The sequence below is a fragment of the Tenrec ecaudatus genome, chromosome 18 (assembly GCF_050624435.1).
Source record: "Tenrec ecaudatus isolate mTenEca1 chromosome 18, mTenEca1.hap1, whole genome shotgun sequence".
NCBI classification, from domain to species: Eukaryota; Metazoa; Chordata; class Mammalia; order Afrosoricida; family Tenrecidae; genus Tenrec; species Tenrec ecaudatus.
The window spans coordinates 14,933,713-14,955,768 of NC_134547.1; the positions used below are offsets into that span (position 1 = coordinate 14,933,713).

A 22,056-nucleotide genomic window follows, 5' to 3' on the forward strand; every position below is an offset into this window, starting at 1 on the left:
TTGTACATTCATTGCCCTCATCATTCTCAAAACATGTGCTCTCCACCTAAGCCCCTGGCATCAGGTCCTCATTTTTTCCCCTCCCTCTCTACCCCCCCCCCCCCATGAACCCTTGCTAATTTATACATTATTATTTTGTCATATCGTTCTTGATTTCTAATAGTAGTGGGTTGTAAAGAATAATTGGAGCTGTTTTGTGCCATACAATTATTCTTTATGACTGTGAAGCTTGTTAGATATTTTCTAAATTTTATTACTATTTTAAAGATTATAATAAAATGCCTGTCAGATATTTGAGGTTACTCTTTATGAAAAAATGGCTAAACTGCGCGTCCAGGAATGGAAGGGGGCAACAAGCATGAGTATTACTAGGAACTACTGGACGTTGAGAGGTCGTAGACTCCGCAGAGGATTCTGGGAATTGTAGTCCTGGAGTTCGGAGCACTTGGAAGCGTTTACATTTTTATTTCACTTTTGATTTTGTTGAATGGATTTGCGCTGAGAGTTCCCAATCAAAGGTTTATCTTCCGAGCGTTTCTGGGAAGGGAGGGCCGGGCTCACCATGTTCCCCTGGGGCTTCTGGGAAATGTAGTTCCCATCGTCACTTCCGCCTGGGAGCGCGAGCACGCATTGGAGTTCCGGTCTGGCAGGTGAGTGATCCCCGCCCTTCTCGCACACACGCGCGTGTGGCCGTGGCCGTGGCCGTGGCCGTGGCCGCGTGCGGTGTCGCTAGTGGAACAGAGAGCAGGGCGGCCACAGCGCGACCCGAGAGACGGAGGACGGCAGTTTGCACCCTCTCCTCTCCTCCCGCACCGACCCAGCACCTTAGACCAGGTGTGGCGCATCCTGCTGTTTACACCGTTCTTCCCTCCCAAGCGCCCTTCTCACTGGAAGCACCTGCGGGCGGAGGTCAGGTCAGGGCTGAACCCTTCCGGACTTTCAATGATGCTGCGTTTGGAAGGACAGGGTCCCTTGGGCTACTGCGGGGGATGTCCACTACAGCCTAGCAGTCTTGTTCCAACCCTGTGATCTTAATCCCCGTGCCTGTAAGACCCGTGGGTAAATCCAGGCATAGAAATGGTGCGTGGGATTGTGGGCGTCCACTCACGAATAGTCATAGCTCTGACAGAAGATAGAAACCTTCGCTGCGAGTATGCCCGTGAAAGTGGAGGAGCCTAAAACAGACTCACTGCCATTGAGTCCATTCAGACTGCTAGCCACCGACCTTGTAGGCCAGGGTCGACCTGTCCCTGTGGGTTTCTGGTAACTCTTTACAGGAGTAGAAATTTCCCCTCATCTTTTTCCCCTTGGAGCCGCTGGTGGTTTCAAAGTGCTGAACTCACACTTAGCAGCCGAGCACATTCCACAGTGCCACCAGGGCCCCTTGGTGGATCTTACGGGGAGCAGATTTATGAAAACTTCTCAGAAATAAGGGAACACCTTGAGGGAATGGATCACCGATCTTCAGCCTCAGAACCATGGTTTGGGGGACACCAAAGTCGATTATTAACAGTCCACAAAGACAGGGGTCTACATCCGGGCAGCTGAGGGTTGAAAAGCTTGTGGAAAACGATCTGAGGTGCATCTCTGGGTCTCTCCCCATCAGGAGTAAAGAAGAGTAATGAAAATCAAGGATGCCTAGGAACAGTGAGTCCAGTGGACGGATGGAGAGTTGAATGCCAATCACCTCCACCCTGAGACCAGAAGAACTAGATGGTGCCCGCCTACTCCTACTAACTACTCTGAAAGAAGGCCCTGGTTAGGCTGAGGGGAACATGTGGACCACAACTCAAAATCATATTAAAGAAGCCCCAAGATGATGGCTTCTAGTCAGCCTTGAGGGCTGCCTATGAACTCAACCCTGTTTCCATTTTCAGCCAAAGAATAGGTCCATCCGGGGAAGAACAGTAACACTGAGAGGTAAGCATGCCATAGAATTTCCAAACTTTTGAGCTTGCAAGTGGTAAGTAACACTTACCTGCCGACAAAGTTCAGAAGGGTTAAGAGAGGAAAACACAAAGAGGAAGTGGGAGACAGGGTGTGACAGTGTGGGGATTGTAATCAAGACCTGCAGCTGGTACCAAGATTGGTGTGCTATTGGTTGTTGGACAAAGGAGATTTTGCTACGTTGACGGCTGTATGCAGTATTAAGATGCTTACTGTTGCAGGAATCGTACGGCGGCCAGTTCTGTAATATGTTACTTAGGCTTGTGTGAAATAGGCTGTATCTCACAGGTGTGCCGCCATTGGGGTGGCCCCTCTTGAAGCTCTGTTACTTATTTCTGTTTTTCGGTAAAGAAACCCAGAGACATGGAACCTACAGCAAAAGAAAACATAATAAGGCGTTGGGGAGAGTCGCCAGCAGATATAGGAGAGATAAGAAGGAAACGATGTCAAGAAGTCCAGGAAGGAAAAGTATGTCTGCAGACTGATTATGGAAGAAATTGTACCATTACGTTTCAAATGATTGAACTATAGAGTGATATGACATGTATTAATTGCCAAGTTACAGCACGTTGGGGCGGGGGGAAGCATAGATCCAAGCATGAATTCTGCACTCCCACTAAACCCTAACTCCTAGTCAGACTGAGCCCCTGGCAGGTCCACTCTAGTCAAAGGCAAGAGTCCCAAATAGCCTTACTTATCAGGCAGAGTCTAGTATAATCCTGAGGATGCAGGATGGAACTCAGAACCAGGCCAGTTATCCTCCCTGTAGACATGACCTGAATTAGTACTGGGTCCAAATATCTCTTAGATGTCCCATGAGAGAAATTTCTTCCCTGACTTTTTGAACGTTAATGGGGGTCTTCGCCCTCTGATGTTTGCCTTAATGCTAATAGGATCTTCTCCTTACCACCTTAGTGTGATTTGTCTTGCACTGTTTTCTGTGGGGTTTCCCACCTGTGAAGCACAGGGGCAATGGATGTGTGATGGTAATTAACTGCTACAAGGTGTTGTAGGGAATGCAGGGGTGCAGGATGGGCGGTGGGGAGGGAAGGGGGATTTGGGGAGTGAGCCGTGAGGGTGGGAGCGGGGCGGGAGCACTAGAATGGATCGTGATTGCACAGCTCAGTTGGAACATGTGACCATGGCAGGGACGGCTCTGAGATACCTGTGGTGGTGATTGTACAACTCCCCTTGATGTGAGCGAATGATCGTACTCTTCAATTGTGTGATATGTTAATTATGTGCCAATAAAATTGTTGCGGGGGGGGGGGGGGGGGGAGACGTGCAGCTGAAACCATTCAGAGGAAGGAGCCAACCTCTAGGCTGATTCGCTGTCAGTGTCCATGAAGGTGTGCAGGATCCCCAGTCGCCTTTTCACGTCTTGCTTCTCCCTCCCTAGTTGGGCCCAGGATTCCTCACATGTCAAGACCGTCCAGCACCAGAAGCAGGAAGCAGAATGAGAGCGTCCATGGTGAGTGAGCTTAGCTCTTTGCTCTGAAAATGTCTTCTTGCTGCTCAGATTGGACTCTGTTTTTTCCTGAAAAGTCCCAAGGCAAACAGCAGACATTGGTGGACCGGGTTTTGCCAGCTGTGCTCATTTGTATGTTTTCTGGCTCACCTTGGCTTGGCTTGGAGTTTTTATATTTTATCTTTAGCCTTCATTTTTTTCCCCAAGGATAAAACTCAAGAAAAGCCTGGGAATGAGTGGTTCTCCCATCAACCACTTCGTTACGCAACAATTACATCTTTTGAGTTTTGCTTTGACCAAGTCCGTGCTTTGGAAATATTCTTTTCCACGTGTACTTTTTTTTTTAACAATTTATTGGGGCTCATACAATTCTTATCACAGTTCATACATATACATACATCAATTGTATAAAGCACATCTGTACAGTCCCTGCCCTAATCATTTTTTCTCCTCTTTTCTTTTTTTACATTTTATTAGGGACTCATACAACTCTTATCACCATCCATACATATACATACATCAATTGTATAATGCACATCCATACATTCCCTGCCCCAATCATTCTCAAGGCATTTGCTCTCCACTTAAGCCCCTTGCATCAGGTCCTCTTTTTTTTTCCCCTCCCTCCCCTTTCTCCCCTCCCTCATCCACGTGTACTTTTATAGAGTGTTGTATTTCAGTATATATCTGAAGGTTCCCATTTCTCATTTACTAGTGTGAAATGTGTGTGTGTAAAAAAAGAAAGAAAGTGTGTGTGTGGGTGTGGGTGTGTATATATCTACTTCATTGTCCATTTAAACTGTTGGGCCTGTAAATTTTAACTACTGCCAACTCAGACGTAACCTTGAAGCACTTGGCTGATGAAGATCAAGGATTGCAGCCTTCATATGAATTACAACTCAGTGTAAAGAAACCAAAGAGCCCACAACTGGATCAATGGGTAACATCATGAGGCACTGAGAAAAGATGGAAGTTGTTAAGCATTTCACTGCTTGGATCCACATTCAAGGCTCATGGAAGCAGCAGTCAGGCGATTAGATTACACTGGGTGGATCTGCTGAACAAGACTCTTTAAAGTGCTGAGAAGCAAGGATGCTACTTTGAGGACGCAGGTGTGCCTGACTCAAGCCCTGGTAGTTTCACTAGCCTCCTATGCATGTGAAAGGTGGACCTTGAATCAGGAAGACTGAGCAAGAATCAATGCATTTGGATTATGGTCCTGGCAAAGAATCCTGACAGTAGCGGGCAATGCTAAGAGAACAGACAAATCTGGTTTGGAAGAAGTCCGCCCAGCATGCTCCTTGGAGGTGAAGATAGAGACTTCATCCTTACATGCTTTGGACATGTTATCAAGAGAGACCAGTTCCTGAAAAAGGACATCAGGCTTGGTAGAGGAAAGGGGCAGCAAAGAGAGGAACCTTCCACAGGCTGGATCGCCAAAGTAGCTACCACCATGGGCTCAGTCATAGCAACGATTCCGAGGGTGGCCCAGGCCCAGGTCCAGGCCCAGGCAGGGGTTCATTCTGTTGTGCCTTCGGTCATTACATGTCGGAACTGACTCAACGGCGCCTGATAACAACAGCAAACACATTCTTAGACATTAAAGTAGCTTACGGATTTTGCTAATTTTAAATGTCTCAATGTGTTTTGTTGGTTCCATTCAATCATCTCTACACACCTTTTGGGTGCAAATATCACTATTCCCCCACCTTTCTGAACTTTGTCCTGGGGTAAGCATTATTCTTTTATAAAGAATGTTTACTAATCAGTTACTCAGCACCCCCCACTGTTAACGAGTGATATGTGTGCGCATGTCTTGTGTGTACATATATGAGGGCGATGTGTGTGGAAAAATTACATTACCTTTTAATTCCATTTTCTATGAACTCTTTAACGCTCCTTCTTATATATGTGTATGTTCTCTTGTTTATGTTTGAAAGAAGCTTGTGTTGAGCAAACCACCGAACCATTATACAAAACGGAAACTGAGATGTGTAGGGAACTCGTGCGAGTCACCTGGCAAAGAAGGGACACATCATTGGAACACGCGGCGAGGCATGACAGCGACAACTCGGTGCATCATCGTTGGAATTCATAGACGTGGCATGCGCCCTGAGAGCGGAGACAGCGTACTACAGAGCTGTCCAAGACAGGCATCCAAGAGCTCGTTATTCTTACAAATAGTAAAGAACGATCATGCCAGAATCGATAGCGTATGGTTGGAAGGTGGTACATGTAATCAAATTCTACTGAAAATAGAGTGAGCCATCTTTTTGAGATGGCAGGTTTGGAGGGGGAAGATAATCTGTATCAAAACCTATGCCATGCATATCCCAGCATACAACTTTCTTGAGTGGTCGGCATTTACTCTGAGGACATGAAATAAGAATTTAAGGACTGTCATTTTGGGCATGTGTTGGGTGAAGCTGAATGGATGAGTTTGTGGGATTGGCAGGACAGAAGGAGAAAGGCAGGGACTCTACATATTGACCCGTGGTCCTCAAAATCGGGAGCAAGTAACCTCCATCCTCCCGCCCATCCTGGTCACATGGACAATGGTCTTAGGACAGGTTGTACTTGCGCTTGATCTTATAGGAGGCACTGAGATTCGAGGACGTGGCCGTGGTCTTCACGGAGGAGGAGCTGGAGCTACTGGAGCCCGCCCAGAAGAAGCTGCACCGAGATGTGATGGTGGAGAACTTCCGGAACGTGGTCTCACTGGGTGAGGACAGGCTCTGTCTGGAGTGTCTTTATCGCCTCCGATTTTCAAGGTTTCACATGGTCTTGGAAGGGTCCCCTGATTGGGGGGATAGGATTCTACTATCCATAAGTTTTTTTATGAAGTAAAACAGAGTAGAAAAGAGGGACAGAGTCGCACAGCACAGGCTGTGGCCAGTGACACACACGGTATGATTCGGTGGGAGCAAATGAAAGCAGACATTGGCCCAGAAGTTGGTCAAACTATGTTTTCATTACAGAGAGTGGTGTGTATAAATCTGGTTCTTGAAATAAGTGACTACTAGCCTGCCCTGGTTGGCCTTGAACTGCCAACGTGGTTCCTGGGGAATATAAATCCAGTCGAGCCATTCCTCCACTCAAAACCCTTGATCGCTTGTTTCTTAAGAGTGACCACTTCTTCGTGGGGCTCATAGCCACCTCCACCATCTGACCTTCACACCTGACTTCTCTAGCATACTCTCTTTTTCCCTCTTGTCTTCTCCCTGTCCTGGTTCCTAAGATGTCCCAAAGATGTTCTCTTCATCTCGTATTGCAGATAGCAAACAGGCCCCACACCTGATGACGTCAGATACCACCACTGACCATTTTAAGCTCTGTCTTCCATCCTTTTACTTGCTCTCTCTTGTAGGAAATTCTCTTTCATGGAAATTCTTCCCTGACCCCCTTTCTCCTGCCATGTCCATCTCCGTTGTAAGGTCACAAGAGGAGACTTCTCGCTCTACCCTCTTTACATCACCATCCAGTCTGTATTCTCCTTTATCCTTTCTTGTTGTGTCCAGGACTGAAGGAGGGACTTGCTCCTGGTTTGGTGACCGGTGTCTCCTCGGGGCCTAGAAACATTCCCAAAGATGGCAGTTATCTGTGCTGCTTTTTCACGAGTCATGGAGATACCTAGGAGGTCATGTTCAAATGGAGTGCCCAGGATGTTGTAGAGCAGTGGTTCTCGACCTTCCTAAGGCTGCGACCCATTCATACAGTTCCTCATGTTGTGGGCCCCCCGCCCCCATAACATTATTTTCGTTGCTACTTCATCACTGTCATTTTGCCACTGTTGTGAATCGGGTGACCCCTGTGAAAAGGTCGTTCCTCCCCACCCCCCCAAAGGGTCGCCACCCACAGGTTGAGAACCACTGTTTTAGAGTGATTTGTGTCTTCCGATCAGCGCCTGACCAAGGTCTGCTTTCTGAGGTGTCCTGGCGGAGCGTGCACGCTGACGTGTGTGCAGCTGAAATCAGGACTGTCACCACCACATAGCTCAACACATACAGACTGCCCAGACTTCAAAGTGCTAAATGAGACTCCCAAGTACCCTCTAACATGTCCTCATTATTCGCTCCGTGTGTGGCGCAACGATTTCACTTACTACGTGAAAGAAACCCTCTTAACCGAAAAGATTCTTCACCACAGCGTGCCTTCCGTCATCTGTACCCAGGGCTGTGGTGTGAGAAGCCAAGACCTTCGTCCTTCCTCCTTTCCAAATTCAGGAAGGGGCTAGAAAAGGACTCAATGAGACATCACATCTTGAAAACCTTAATGTTTTGGATCTGACATTTTTTTTTCACTTTAAACATCTCCTATAAATAATTTGGTGTCCGTCTGACATTAAATAAGCCCTATACACAGACACAGTATGCGCCCAAGAGCCCTGGTGGTGCGGTGCTTAAGCACTGGCTATTAACTGAAAGCGTGGGTCCTAGAGTGAGTCCTCAGGCCAGTCCTTGGGAGGTCGATGTAGCCTTTACAATGGTAGCCTTGGAAACCCAATGGGGCAGTTCTGCTTGATCCTGTAGGGTCACTCTGTGGCATCAAAATCACACGAGTAAAATGTTGCTGAAGATCATTTAAAACACGGTTGTAGAGAGAAGTCTTTCCACAGGTGATTTTCAGAAGGCTGAGCTGGATATAGAAGAAGATGTGGAAGAAGGACTATTTGTGCTGTAATCGGATGGATCTTAGCTGAAAGCAGAGAGCACCAGAGAGGTTTACCGATTCCAGCCATTCAACTCTGGATCAGAGCAAATTATGGATACCGTCGTGCAGGATGAGACTTTCAGAACAATCAGTTGTGTTCGTGTGAGACCTGTACAGAGGCCAAGAAAGAGTTGTTTGAACAGAAGAAGGGGCTGTTGCACGGTTTAAAATCTGGAAGGTTGTGTCAGGGTTGTAGCCTTTAACCATACTTTCTCAGTCCATATGCAGAGCAAATTACCTGAAAAGGTGGAGTGCTGCCTCAGGATTGGAGGAAGACTCATCAACCGTCTGCAATATGCAGGTGACACAACCTTACTGGCTGAAAGCGAAGTGATCATGGAGTACGTACTGATGAAGATGAAAGGCTAGACTAAAGGCATAAGTGGGGGTGGGGGCACTGGACCACTCCGTGTACTTGTAGGATGCTTGCCTTTCAGACACGATTGCGGAAGACTAAAAGGGTGTTTTTGCTGTTGCGTAAGTGGGAAGCAACACAGCTCACATGGAAGAAGCACACCGGCCTCTGTAATCATTTATCGATGGAAAGAGGCATCAGGAGTTCAAATACACTCAGGCAACTCGGTGTGAAGGGGCATGGATGCAACGGAGACCCAAAGTCCACCTGAAGAATGAATGCACAGTCCTCCCTCCTAGAAGGGCCACATGGAACGGATGATAGAGCCAGGGTGTGCCATGTGGCACTGATGAACCACATAACTATCCTGTAGTTTTTAATTTTTCTTCCCCTTACTAGTATGGTACTTTTGTGTTCTACCTCATTGATCACGTTATGTTTTCTCGTGTTCATTTGTATATTTAGGATCGCTCCATACATGAAGGTCAATATGGATAACCCCTCAGATAGGGACGGGTGGTGGTTCCCTGAGGATCCAGAGGGAGTAGAGGGGGGAGGAAGGGAAGAGGATGATTGTATGACTCCACCAGATGGGATTGAGCAACAGAATTGCAGGTGAATGGATCTATTGAAATGTGTAAGAGATGTCAATAAAACTTATTTTTAAAAAGATGAAAGACTACAGCCTTTAGATGGATAACCCCTCAGCGTGAACAAAAATAGAATCGTCACCACTGGCCAACATCATGACAAATAGAGACAGATGGAATAGTCAAGGATTTCATTTTATTTGGATCCAGAATCAATGCCTGTGGAAACAGAAGTGAAGAAATGAAGCAATATATTCTATTGGGAAAATCTGCTGCAAACTATCTCTTTAAAGTGTTAATAAGATGAGACTCTTGAGGACTAAGGTACGGCTGACTGAGCCATGGCGTTTTGGATCACCTTCTTTGCATGTGGAAGCTGGACCATGAAGAAGGGAAGACCAAGGAGAACTGGTGTCCTTGAATCATGGCGCTCAAGAACATTCAATCTACCGTGGACTGCCAGAAGAATGATCAAGTCTGTCCTGGAAGTACAGCCAGAATTCTCCTTAGACGCTAGAACGGGGAGACTTCATCTCATGTACTTTGGACGTGTTATTAAGTGGTACCGGCATTGCTGGGTAAAGTAGAGGGTCATTGAAAAGGAGGAGGGCTCTCCACAGGATGGATTGACACAGTGGCTGCATCCATGTGCTTGACCCCAGGGATGATGGTGAGGACGATGTCGTCCCTGGCAGTGTTCCATTCTGTCAAACCACACATTGCTGTGAGTGGGATCCAACTTGATGACACCTAACGACAACAATGAACTCCTAGTTTTTGTAATCCCAATAAGGACTCAATGAGATGATGCAAATGACGGGGCCCACAGCATTGGGTAGGTTACCAATGATGTATTTCAAGTGCATGACACCCCAGAGGGTGGGGTGATGCAAATGCAGTGTGTGGAGCCCAAACTAGTGTAGTGGTCAGTTTTGCTCTCCCATGCCCTTAAAATGAAGTGTCCCCGAGGCAGACGGGACCTCACCAGTACCACATGGTGGACCTGGAAGCAGAGTTCGTCCTTTGGCCTGTGGGTCCTTGCACTTAGACCTGGTCAACAGAGATATTCCAAACCAAACTCCCTGCCATCGAGTTGATGCTGACTCATAGCAACCTGGTAGAAAAGAGTTAGGAGTGCCCCTGAGGGATTTTGAGACTGTGCCTCTTTACCCCTTCTTACTCCCAGTCAACAGAGAGAGAAGTAGCCTTAACAGTAGAGACTGCAGGATGACAAACGACAGCCAAGGAACCAACAATGCTAGCTGACACTCGGCAATCTTTCCAACAGGGATCTGCGACCCAGCAGTCTCTACCTGGTAGATGCCTGAAGAAATACGGAGCACCCCGTGACCAGGGAGCGCATTGCAAAGTGGAGCTAAGGAGACGGAGTTCAAGTGTAACACTTGCTCTCCCTTTTGACCCATTTTAAATTTGTTCTGGTGTTTAACATTTTCGGCTTTCTTGTGGACTGTAGACTTTGTGTTTCTTTTGTTTGGGTTTCGCTGTTTTTGTTGGAAGTCGTTTTGATTTTGGTTTTGGTGTGGTTTTCTTTATCTGAAATGTGGGATAGGTAATCCACAGAGATATCACTGCACTGGTCGTTTCTGAGGGTCCTGGCAGGGGAAGTTGGGGCGAAATGCGGAGCTAGTAATAACGAAGACGAGAATGAAGACATTTAACATGGACTGTGGTGGTGATCGCACAAGTCTTTTCAATGCAGCTAAACCATTGAATTGTATGTTGTATAATGTCCCTAAAAGTGTTAAAAATTAAGTAAAGAACAAAACATGAACAAGTAGACCTCCACCCGTGATTATCACAACGTGATTCATAATAGCAAGGTGATGGGAACACCGTGATGCCTGTCCATGGGGGAACGGGCAAAGAAGCTTGCTTACATACCTACAGTGGCATACTAAGCATCACAATCATGAAACCGTCAAACACGTCATCATGCTGAGTGAGACCCCTGGTGGTGTGGTGGTTATGCATTGGACTGCCATCTGGAAGGTCTGCAGTTCGAGACCAGCAGGTGCTCCTGGGGGAATAAGGTAGGTCTGTCTTCTCCCATAAACAATGACAGTGTCAGAAACCCACGGAGGTGTTCTACCTGTCCTGTAGGGTCACTGTGAGTTTTGATGGCACGATTTATGCTGAGTGAAGTTAGCTAATCACAGAAAGACGGACACGGGATGAGACCACTGAGGTAAAAGACAAAGGTAAAGAAGAAGGCTTTCATACCCAACGAAACAGACTGATGTCTACAGGGAAGGCAGGGAGGAGGAGAGGGAAAGGAAAAGAGGGGAAGCCACAAACAAACAAGAGACACAAACGCCTCCCTCAGTCTCTTCCTGCCCATTGACCATTTGCTGTGAGGCTCATGTGCAGACCCACCCTGACCCTGCCTTTCCCTGAAAATCGCTCCTTCTTCTTAAAATTCGCACCCAGTGACCTAAATAAAACAATCAACAGAATGAAACTCGGTGGTAGATGGAAGCCCTGCTTGGAGTGAGAGGGGAGACGCAGCGGAGGGAGGCTGGGGGCAGCCCCGCTCTGCACCTCACTGCCGCTTTATCCTGCAGGTGTGCCTCCTTGGGACTCTGACCTTCCACAGAAGGAGCCAGAGAAAGCACCCAAGTGTCAGGTAAGCAAGGCATTGCTTTCTGTGATTTAACTTCGCAGAGGTGGGACATATCCTCTCTCCCCTCCTTGGGGAGGTTCCTGGTAGCAGATAGTGAGTGCATGCTGTGTGTTTGGCATATACACTTGTGTTGTTCATCTTTCTGATCCACCCACCAATTCTGGCTCAAGGCACCGCTGTAGGACAGAGAAGAACTCCCTAGGTTCCGAGGTGGTCAGTATTTATGAGAGCAGGCTGTCCCCATCTTTCTCCCACGGAACAGTGAACTCACCAGTCCATTAGGGCCCCTTTCTTAATTATCAGTTGAAGAAAATAATACAAAACCAAACTCACTGCGATCCTATAGGACAGGGTGGAATTTCCCAGGTGGTTTCCTGAGACTGTAGCTGCACACAGCAGTAAAAGAGCCTCATCTTTCTCCTGGGTAAATAGTAGTCTTAAGCACTCCAAAATAAATAAAGAACAAAACGACCCCTGCTCCTACCATGCTTACAGGCCAGCTCCTTTTCCTGTCCTCCATTTCCACATGTTCATATGTATCTAAGAACACAGAGGAGCCCTGCTGGTGTAGTGGTGATTCACTGGGCTGCTGACTGTAAGGTCAGAAGTTCGACTCCACCAACCACTCCGCGGGAGAAAGATGAGGCTGTCTCCTTTCATAAAGATGGACAGCCTCAGCTAGCGAGTCGTTCTACTCTGTAGGGCAGTGGTTCTCAACCTTCCTCATGCTGTGATCCTGTGATACAGTTCCTCATGTTGTGGCGACCCCCCCCCCACCAGAAAATTATTTGTGTTGCTGCTTCATCACTGTAATTTTGCTACTGCGATGAATCCGGCAACCCCCGAAAAAGAGTCATTTGACACACACCCCCCAAAGGGGTCATGACCCACAGGTTGAGAACTGCTGCGTAGGGTCACTCAGTCCAAATTGACCCAATGGTGGTTGGTTTTGATTTACAGGTGAGTCTCAGAATAGGTAAGGGAATTTCTTTCCCCCTTGAAATATTTGTTGTGGTCTGAGTGAAAGTTTACGGAGCAAATCATTTTCCTTCCGCCAGTCTATACACATTTATTTCATGGCATTGGTGGAGACGAGGGGAAATTGTGAATTATGTTTCCTTAGTTATATCACCTGCAGTTTAAGGGATTGCATGATATTAAGTGATTATATCATGTTTCATTGATGTGTAATACCTTCCCCGTTTAAAAATGCATGTATAAAAAAAGAAAACATGTATCATCTTGTATTTCCAGTACAGATTTACACAACCTTTTCGATTCCCGTTAAATAATTGCTAAACCAGTGGTTCAGTGACATGAGTTCCATTTGTCACAGAGTGTCACGCATTCTCATTTTTTCTCATTCTGGTTGGTCCGCTACGGTAGCCTTAAAAAAAAAAAAAAAAAAAAGTTGATCCCAGTAAACTTTTAGAGAATTTTGGAATTTTACTATTTTAGAACTCTGCGGTGACATTCTGCCACCCCCCCCCTTCTAGGTATAATAGATTCTTTTTCCTTCAAAAGCAATTCTGGTTTAGCTCTGTTATTTGTGCTCGAAGGAACACGTTTCATATCTGCCCCCTCAGATAGCTGTAAGCAGAACATCTGAAGCAGGGCACGGTGGATCCTCATCCCAGGTTCTCACAGAAAGAGGAGCTGTGTTTTCTCTCCCGAAATGAGTGTGGGTTGTATTGTTATCAAAGTAGCCACACATGCCCGGGTTGAGGTGTAAGTGCTCCACATGGTGAATTTAGTGCTGGCCTCCGCTAAGGAACAACAGGCCCCACGGAAGAAAGGACTGCCAGTCTGCTTCCCTGAAGCCGACATCCAAGAAAACCTGAGGGAGCACTTCTGCTTAGCAGCAGGTGACTCAGCGTGGACTCCATGACATGGGGTTTGCTGCTCTGTCTGTTTACGGTGCTCGCTCGTCTTGCCCGCTCCTTCCCCTCTGTGCACACCTTCTTCTCAGAGCACCGAGTGAGCGGAGGCCTCTGCATTTAAATGGGGTGAAACAGGGATGCGAGCCTCACCCACCTGCCCTGCTTCCCCCAGGCGTCTGCTCTGTCAGACGCCAAAGATTGGACAGTTCGTTGTCGTTGTTGGTTTCCACTGCTGACAGCCGTCGGTGCGGCAGACCCGGTCCCGGCCATCGTCACGGACGTTGGCGCTGCTGCTCACAGTTTGCCTCCTACATTAGGAAGACGGGGCAGGTCCGTTGTCATAAAAGAATGTAGACCACGCTCGGGAGGGACATACAGAAGCCGTCACGGCACCACAATCAGGAACAATGTTTTTGTGACCTTTCGGCTCTTCTGCTGCCGGTGGGGGTTGGTTGTGGGATGGAACTTGTGTGTGTTTGACGTTGCAGGAAGCAGTGACATTCACGGACGTGGCTGTGGTCTTCACCACGGAAGAGCGCGGTTTGCTGGACCTCACCCAGAGAACTCTGTACCACGACGTGATGCAGGAGAACTTCAAGAACTTGGTCTCTGTGGGTGAGGACAGCGCCCCGTGGACTTGAACCTCCGCCCCCATGAGTCTGTCCTCCATTGTTTACAGCTTTGGGTCTTTTGACATAGGTCTCTGACCTTGAGGACAACCGTTTTACAGGTGGGGTGGGGAGGGGGCGGGGACCAGCCGCCACAACCGATAGGGTCCTAAGGAGTGGTTGTGTAATTGAAGGGGAATGTTAAAGACACAACAGACAAGCCGGAATCAGACAGAGCAAATGTGTTCTCTAACCGACTTACACAATCACGTCACACACATAAGTCAAAGGAACGGCATGTACTAGAGCAGCAGTTCTCAACCTGTGGGTCGAGACCCCTCTGGGGCTCGAAGGATGCTTTCACAGGCATCGCCCGATTCATCACAGTAGCAAAATGACAGTGGTGAAGTAGCAACGAAAATAATCTTCTGGTTCGGGGGGTCCCCACCACGAGAGGAACTGGATGAAAGGGTCGCGACTTTAGGAAGGTGGAGAACCAGGGTGCTAGAGACATACGCATAATAGGAAGGGGAGATCCTAGGAGCACACACGTAACAGGATGGGCAGGTCCTAGATTTTGGATGGCGGCCTAGCCCTGGTGGCCTCTGAGCCAGCTTGACCTTACGTGTCCCTGACCTCCTTTCCAGGGGAGCAGTCTGATCCTCGTCCGAGGAGGCTGGGCGGACAATAGGGTCTGATTGTTCCTAAGCCAGCCTCTAGGGCTACTAGAAAGCAACCGCGTGTTTATGTGTACGTTGACATTGTTATGGGGGACAGTGCGGGGGATAGCTGTTAGTTAGGAGGATGACTGGACTTCGTCGCTAACTCTAGCGGGAATGCCTTTCTCCAGACTCTTAGGAGCAGAGAGAATTTGTCCGCAGGCATTCTCTTCCCGGTTCTTAGTTTCCCACACAGCAGGGATAGCTTTTTTCCTAAGCATTTTCTCAGGCAAAAACCTGCCCTTTGCTATCAGTGGACTCCCCCAGGGGTGCATGTGCTCGGCAAGGGGGACTTGACAATCATGGAGCCGGTTTCAAGGGGCCCTGGTGCTTCGGGGCATGAAGCACCAATCTTCTAATTGCACGGTGAGCAGCTTATACCCAGCTGCCGCTCCCTGGAAGTAGGACGAGGCTGGCTGTTCCTGTGAACCCTGACGGCCCCCGAAACCCACAGGGGCCGTTCTGCTCTGTCTCCTATGGTCTCTGTGCGTGGGAATCAACTGGCAGGAGCTAGTGAGTAGTGCCCGGATGGTGCCAGTCCTATGAAGCCCAGCACATAGTCCCCACAGCGAAAACTAGACCAGACTATCCGTAGGGCTGAGGTTGGGAAACCCAATGAATGGGCAGCCATTGATGGGTGGTGAAATGACGTCTGTTCATTGTGTCATCATTGTTTCCCTTCTTTTTAATGAACTAGTAGGTAAGGACAGCGAGCACCCGCCTTCCTTACCATGAACTGCTCACCTTGCAGCAAACCCGTGACCGGGTGCAGCTAGGCGGAGTGAGGATGCGCCGAAAGCACCACTGGCAGAACTCACTTTATAGATCCACCAACCAGGTCACCACCACACACGTCTCAGCACATTGCTCAGAGATTGCCAGGGCTGTAGTATTGGGACCAAGACATGATTTAGCCTGATATGTTTTTGTCATGCGCTCCCCTGACATAATGTACGTGTCTGCCTCTTTGGTAGGCCACCATCCCTTCAAAGCAGTGATGTTGTCCCAGTTGGAAGCAGAAGAAACTCTTTGGATGATGGAGACAGACACCCAGAGAAGTAAGCATTCTGTGAGCACCGTCCACGTGGCTGGCCTCTCAGGTCCTGGCGGGTCTGCTTCCCACCCTTTGATTGACACCCTTGCCCAAGTCACCATCATCTCCTGCCTGGTTCTCAACAACCTCCTTTCTGGGCTCTGTGTTTCCTCCCTGGCCATCCCGTTCTCTCGTCTCCACCTGGTAGCCAGCTTGAGTCTTTGAAAAACAAGTCCAGTCAGGCCGGCCCTCTGATCAAAACTATCCAGAAAGTGTCCATTTCATCAAACCTTTACCAGAGCGCTGTCAGGCCTGACCTGACTGCACCCAGCCCAGTAAGTCCCTCCGTGGTCTCTGGTCCTTTCCCCCTTTCTCAGCCATTTTGGCCGTTCCAGTCCCCTTGGAGTTTTCCTCAGAGCACGCAGTTCTCCTTGTCCCCGTGGCCTTTAGGGCTCTCCTCTGTGTCTGCCTCATGGTCTTCCCTTGTGAAGCCCTCCCAGGCCCTCCTGCTCCGCTCAAGTCTTTGCACAAAGGCCAGCTCGTCGGAGAGGCCATCTCCTCCGTATTCTCCATCCCCGGACTTTGCTTGAAAAGAAGAACTCATTGTGAAGACCTAGTCCACATAGCGTACACCCAGGCCACAGTTCCTGTGTAGTCAGTGCACTGACCTGACTCGATTCCTTCGGTTGGCAGCCATTCTCACCCTCCTTTTCCAAATCGGCCCACCTCCCTTAAAGCAACCTCGCTGTTCTCGTAGCAGAAACTCCCTTCCCCTTCCCTTGTGCCCCGGGAACCACGAAGGGCCTTTGGTTTCTAGATGGGGTGAGTCCAAAAGTATGGCCGTGAAAGCATGCCGCTGTGCGGTGCTGTTGTATCAATAACTCTTAGCTGCCCTTTGTGCAACAGAGCGACACAGCCCAGCCCTGTCCTGGCCCCTCCCAATTATCGTTCTGTTTGAGCCCATTGTAGGCACCACCTCGAAGGTCTTCCTTTTCAGTTCTGACCGTCTGCTAAGCATTGTGTTTTTTCCGAGATGGGATGAGATTTCCCAAGTCAATTCTTAAAAGGCCAGCCCTGCTACCATCAAACTATGAAGAGGACCGTTGTTCTAATTCTTTTGGGCCGATTTAGCTAATCTAGGATAATCCCCCTGCACCGACCTCCTGACTAACAGTCCGGTTCATAGCCCACTACACTCACTGCTCACTAGGCTGACTCACTGCTTGGAGTCAGTCTTGACTCATGGTGAGTGACTCTGTAGGACAGAGCAGAACTGCTCTAGGGTGGTTTTGAGGCTGTAAATCTTTAGGGGAGCAGATGAACTCATCCTTCTCCTGCAGAGTGGCTGTTGGCTTTGAACTGCTGCCCTCATGGTTAGCTACAGCCCACCAGTCCCTGGAAAAGAACATCATGCTTAGTAAAGTGGAGGGATCGCGACAAAAGAAGAAAGCTCTTGATGAGATGGATTGACCCAGTGGCTGCAGTAATGGGTTAAAACAAAAGAACCCCAGGACCAGGTGGTGTTTCATTCTGTTGTACTTAAGGTCGCTATGAGTCGGGACTGACTCAAAGGCCCCTAACACTAACAATCTAGACTTTGTGGAAGAAAGAAAAGGCTGGTAAGCTTTTCATTGATGTGACGGCTGGGGCTATGTGTCCTCCAGCCATCTGATTTCAGACTTGTAGCCCTCATCTGGAGCCTTGGTGCTGTACTGGGTTATCTGTTGAGCTGCCAACCACTAAGTCAGCAGTTCAAAGTCACCAGCTGCTCCTCGGAAGAAAGATCAGGCTATTCTCTTATATTCTTATAAAAGTTTAGTCTTAGACGCCAGATAGGGCAAGATATGACAAAATAATAATTTATAAATTATCAAGGGCTCATGAGGGAGGGGGGAGCGGGGAGTGGAGAGGGAGGGGAAAAAAGAGGACCTGATGTAGAGGGCTTAAGTGGAGAGCAAATGCTTTGAAAATGATGTGGGCAAAGAATGTACGGATGTGCTTTGTACAATTGATGTATGTATATGTGTGGATTGTGGTGTATGGATTGTGATGAGTTGTATGAGCCCCTAATAAAATGTTTTTTTTTAAAAAAGTTTAGTCTTAGAAACCTACAAAGCAATTCCACTCTACCCTACAGGGTGGCTGTGAGCCATAATGGACTCAGCAGCAGTGTTGGATTGGAGCTCATCTGAAGCTCCAGTATTTGTGGCTCTCCATGGGTTTCTACGACAGTGAGTGGAGAGGAGCCTCTTGAGCCTCCCTCTTTGCTTCATCTGTATGAGGAACTGGGAAAGTGATGGTCACAAGATGAATCTTCCCTTCGTTTTATAAAGCCTTGTAGCCAAAGTGGGAAATCCTGGCATTTCCGAACAAAGCATTTGCTTATCTCCTCCTCTCTGAACATTGTTTATTTTTACAGGTGGCAAGGATCCAAGTGTGATGGAGATGCTTCAAAAAGTCGCCTTGAAATGCTTTCTACATGAAGAGCTAACCTGCTGGCATGTCTGGGACCAGGTTGCGAGTGAACTGGCCAGGAGCCAAGACTCCATGATACATTTTCAAGGGAAGAGTTCCCTGTTGCTGCAAGGTGACGTTCCTCAGGGCTCTGAAAACCAGAAGGATGTAATGCAGAAGAAAGGAGATCTCAACAGTTTTATTGGTGAAGAGTTTTCAACTTTGAGAACCCTGAATTTTTTGAGAAACTCAGATCTAAGTGAGCCACAGAGTCAGAATAGAAGTAAGGAATTTAACATAGAAAGTAGCCTGCGAATGTGTGAGGACATCGTGAAGAGATCAGCATTTAGCAAGCACATGACAACTGGTGCAGAATTGCAACCTGACACATGTGGTGAATGTGGTAAAATCTTTAGCGATCACCCCAGTCAGCAGTTACCTTCAGCGGGAAAGCACCATACACGTTGTGAGTGTGGGAAAGGCTTCAGGAATAGCTCAGCTCTTCCCATTCGTCAAAGTGATCACCCCGGAGACAGGGGCTTCAGTCCGAGTTCGCATCTTCAAACTCATCAGAAAATTCACCTGAGAGGGAAACTGAGCGAATGCCGTGCATCTGACCGTTGCTTCCGCCAGAGTCCTCTTAGCACCCACCCTCCTAATCACACAGGAGAGGCAGCCTATAGATGCGACAGTTGTGGCAAAGGGTTCCGTAGCAGCACAGGTCTCCTCCTCCACTACAGAACTCACACTGGAGAGAAACCTTTTCAGTGTGGGGAGTGTGGTAAATGCTTTCGTGAGAGTTCGACTTTCCACTCCCACCAGAGGGTCCACACCAAAGAGAAGCCATACAAATGTGAAGAATGTGGTAAATGCTTTGGCTGGCGGGTTAATCTTCGTGTTCATCAGATGGTCCACAGGGGTGAGAAACCCTATAAATGTGAGGAGTGTGGTAAGGGCTTCACTCAGGCCGCCCACTTTCACATACACCAGAGGGTCCATACTGGGGAGAAGCCCTACAGGTGCGATGTCTGCGGTAAGGAATTCCGTCACAATTCATCCTTGGTATCCCACCGGACAGTGCACACTGGAGAGAAGCCCTATAAGTGTGAGACGTGTGGGAAAAGCTATACCCGCAAGAACGAACTCCACATTCATTACAGAGGCCACACGGGAGAGAAACCCTACACGTGTGGGGCGTGCGGGAAAGGCTTCCGCCAGGCTTCAAATCTTCAAGTTCATCAGAACGTCCACACTGGAGAGAAACGCTTCAAATGTGACACATGTGGTAAGGGCTTCAGCGAGTCCTCCAAACTTCAGAACCATCAGAGAGTCCACACCGGAGAGAAACCTTACACATGTGACGCGTGCGGCAAGAGCTTCAGTGATCGTTCGAACGTCAAACTACACCAAGTAATTCACACTGGAGAAAAACCGTATACATGTGGGGAGTGTGGGAAGAGCTTTGCCTGGAAAGCGACCCTCCACAGTCATCAGAAGGTCCACACGGGAGAGAAACCCTATAAGTGTGAGGAGTGTGGGAAAGGCTTCCGCCAGGCTTCAAATCTTCGCGTCCACCTGAGTGTTCACACTGGAGAGAAACCGTTCAAATGTGATGTGTGTGGCAAAGGCTTCATTCACCGTTCCCGGCTTACACACCATCAGAAAGTGCACGCTGGGAAGAATTTAGGTGTGTGACGTATGGTAGTGGCTTGGATTAGAATTTGCATCTTCCAGTTTTTTTTTCAGTGAACCCTCTAAAATTACTGGGAGGGGCTTCTTCGGTTCCAGAATCCTTATAACACGTACTGTAACATGACGACTCAACCATATTGGGACTAGACGTCCTTTAAGAGAGGACTATGTTTTGAGCTCTTGAAAGTTTATCCCCTGTGGAGCTTATGCCCACTTAAGAGGACCCTATAAGGCCAAGCAGAGGTGCTTTGTAGGGTTCCCTACGGTTTAATCTTTATGAAAACAGACTACCTCATCTTTCTCCCATGTGACAGCCCCATGCTTGGCCCATGATACCACGAGGACCCTCAGCTTCAGTGGATTCAATTAGCATAAATTATGATCTATTAATATGAATGTATACAGAAAGATGTGACAGGATCTTTGCCAATATGCTAATTAGTTCTAAGAGTATGGAGGAATAGCAGCATTTGGAATCTTTTCTTTACATATTATACTTACAGTGACCATATTTTTTGCTAAAGCTCTGAAAACTGAAAAATGAGTAAAATTACTGGCTACAAATTTCCTATATTGAAGGACTTATGATGATGCTGAATCTCATCTATTATATCAGGTTACAATGAGGAATCTAGCTCCAGAGATAAAGCTTTGATCTGCTAAAGTAATTTTGAGTCTGCCATAGATGTACGTAAAAGGGTGTTCATCGAAACATTGTGTAGAAGAGAGTCAGCAATCAAGCTAAACCAAGTTCGCTGCCAGCCAGCCCATTCCAACTTACAGCAACCCTATAAGACAGCGTTGAAATGCACCTGTGGGAGTGGATTGCCAAGGTGTTTGATGATTTTTTTTTGATCCGATGGAATATCAGATAGGAGAAGCCAAATACGTAGTCCAGGATGTTGGAAGATCTGGCTTGTGGGGAGCAGAAAACAGGGAGAGGGTGTATAAGGATGATTCCTTTGGTCTGATCTATTGAGCCTGGCAGGCTGCGTTTTTGGGGTGGAGGGAAGCCTTCACCCTTGTGAATTGAAGATGGGCCCTAATCACATTCTCATCATGAATATTGTTCCCCCCTATATCCTCCCATAATAGTGCTACCTTAAAAGTACTCTCTTATAAGCTTGTAGCTGGTTGCTGTGTAGCTGGCAGCTTTATAGGAGCAGACTAGTGCTATTGGCTAGAGGCTTTGAGGACAGCCACTCCCCCTTTGCCTTTCCCAGCACTGTTGTTAGGTTACTCCTCCAATATACTCAGGGACCTTTAGGGTTAAGGTACAGCCCACTTTGTTATGTATGTGGTTACCTGTAATTAATGGGGTTTACATACCCTCTGAGTATATAAAAGCCTTGGTTGGAAATATATTCTCTCTCTCTGCGTGAACCTGGCTCCTGAAGTCATAACCCCCAGAGGTGAGCAATAGCATGCTTTAGCTTGTCTGATGTCTCTCTAATTTACCCTTCAATTATGCAACCACCCCTTGGACCCATTTGATTATGGAGGCTGGTACCCCACACTGACTAAAGATAGAACATGAGGATTTTGTTTGATTTCCTCCAAAACTTACGGTACAAGAGACCTAGAAATCATCTATTTCTTGTTAACACTAAAAGGTGGGATTTGGATATATATACTTAATTTTATTTATTTATTTATTTTTAAATTATATGTAATTATGTACTATATACTTTAATATGAAATTAAATGTATTGTTATTTTTCATGTATTTTTATTTTATCATTTTATTGGCATATAATTAAATAGTTTGATCCTATTAAGACTTGGAGAAAAAAAAAGACTTGTACAATCATCACCACAACCAATATTAAAACATTTTTTTCTTTCTTGTACTTGTTAACCTCCCATTTACCCCCAACTTCCCTTGCCATGTCCTTATTATTAATTATTAATCCAGTTACTGACTCCATAGATTTACCTATCCTGGATTTCATATACAGA

At 47.4% G+C, this 22,056-nt stretch overlaps 1 protein-coding gene across 4 annotated transcripts; it reads left to right on the top strand.

The window, feature by feature from the left end:
* The first annotated feature begins 613 nt into the window (after positions 1-613).
* Positions 614-22,029, top strand: LOC142432343 (uncharacterized). 4 transcript variants are annotated; one of them, XM_075537487.1, is made up of 8 exons: positions 614-650; positions 1,607-1,920; positions 3,347-3,418; positions 6,011-6,137; positions 11,653-11,714; positions 14,080-14,206; positions 15,893-15,976; positions 18,371-22,029. In XM_075537487.1, the coding sequence occupies exons 3-8, from the start codon at positions 3,404-3,406 to the stop codon at positions 20,098-20,100; spliced, it is 2,145 nt and encodes a 714-aa protein (XP_075393602.1). In that variant the 5' UTR covers positions 614-650; positions 1,607-1,920; positions 3,347-3,403; the 3' UTR covers positions 20,101-22,029. The 4 variants fall into 4 exon arrangements, with proteins under 4 accessions (XP_075393602.1, XP_075393600.1, XP_075393601.1 ...); XM_075537485.1 differs by lacking the exon at positions 614-650 and adding an exon at positions 660-914; XM_075537486.1 differs by lacking the exon at positions 614-650 and adding an exon at positions 660-834.
* Positions 22,030-22,056: the final 27 nt, after the last annotated feature.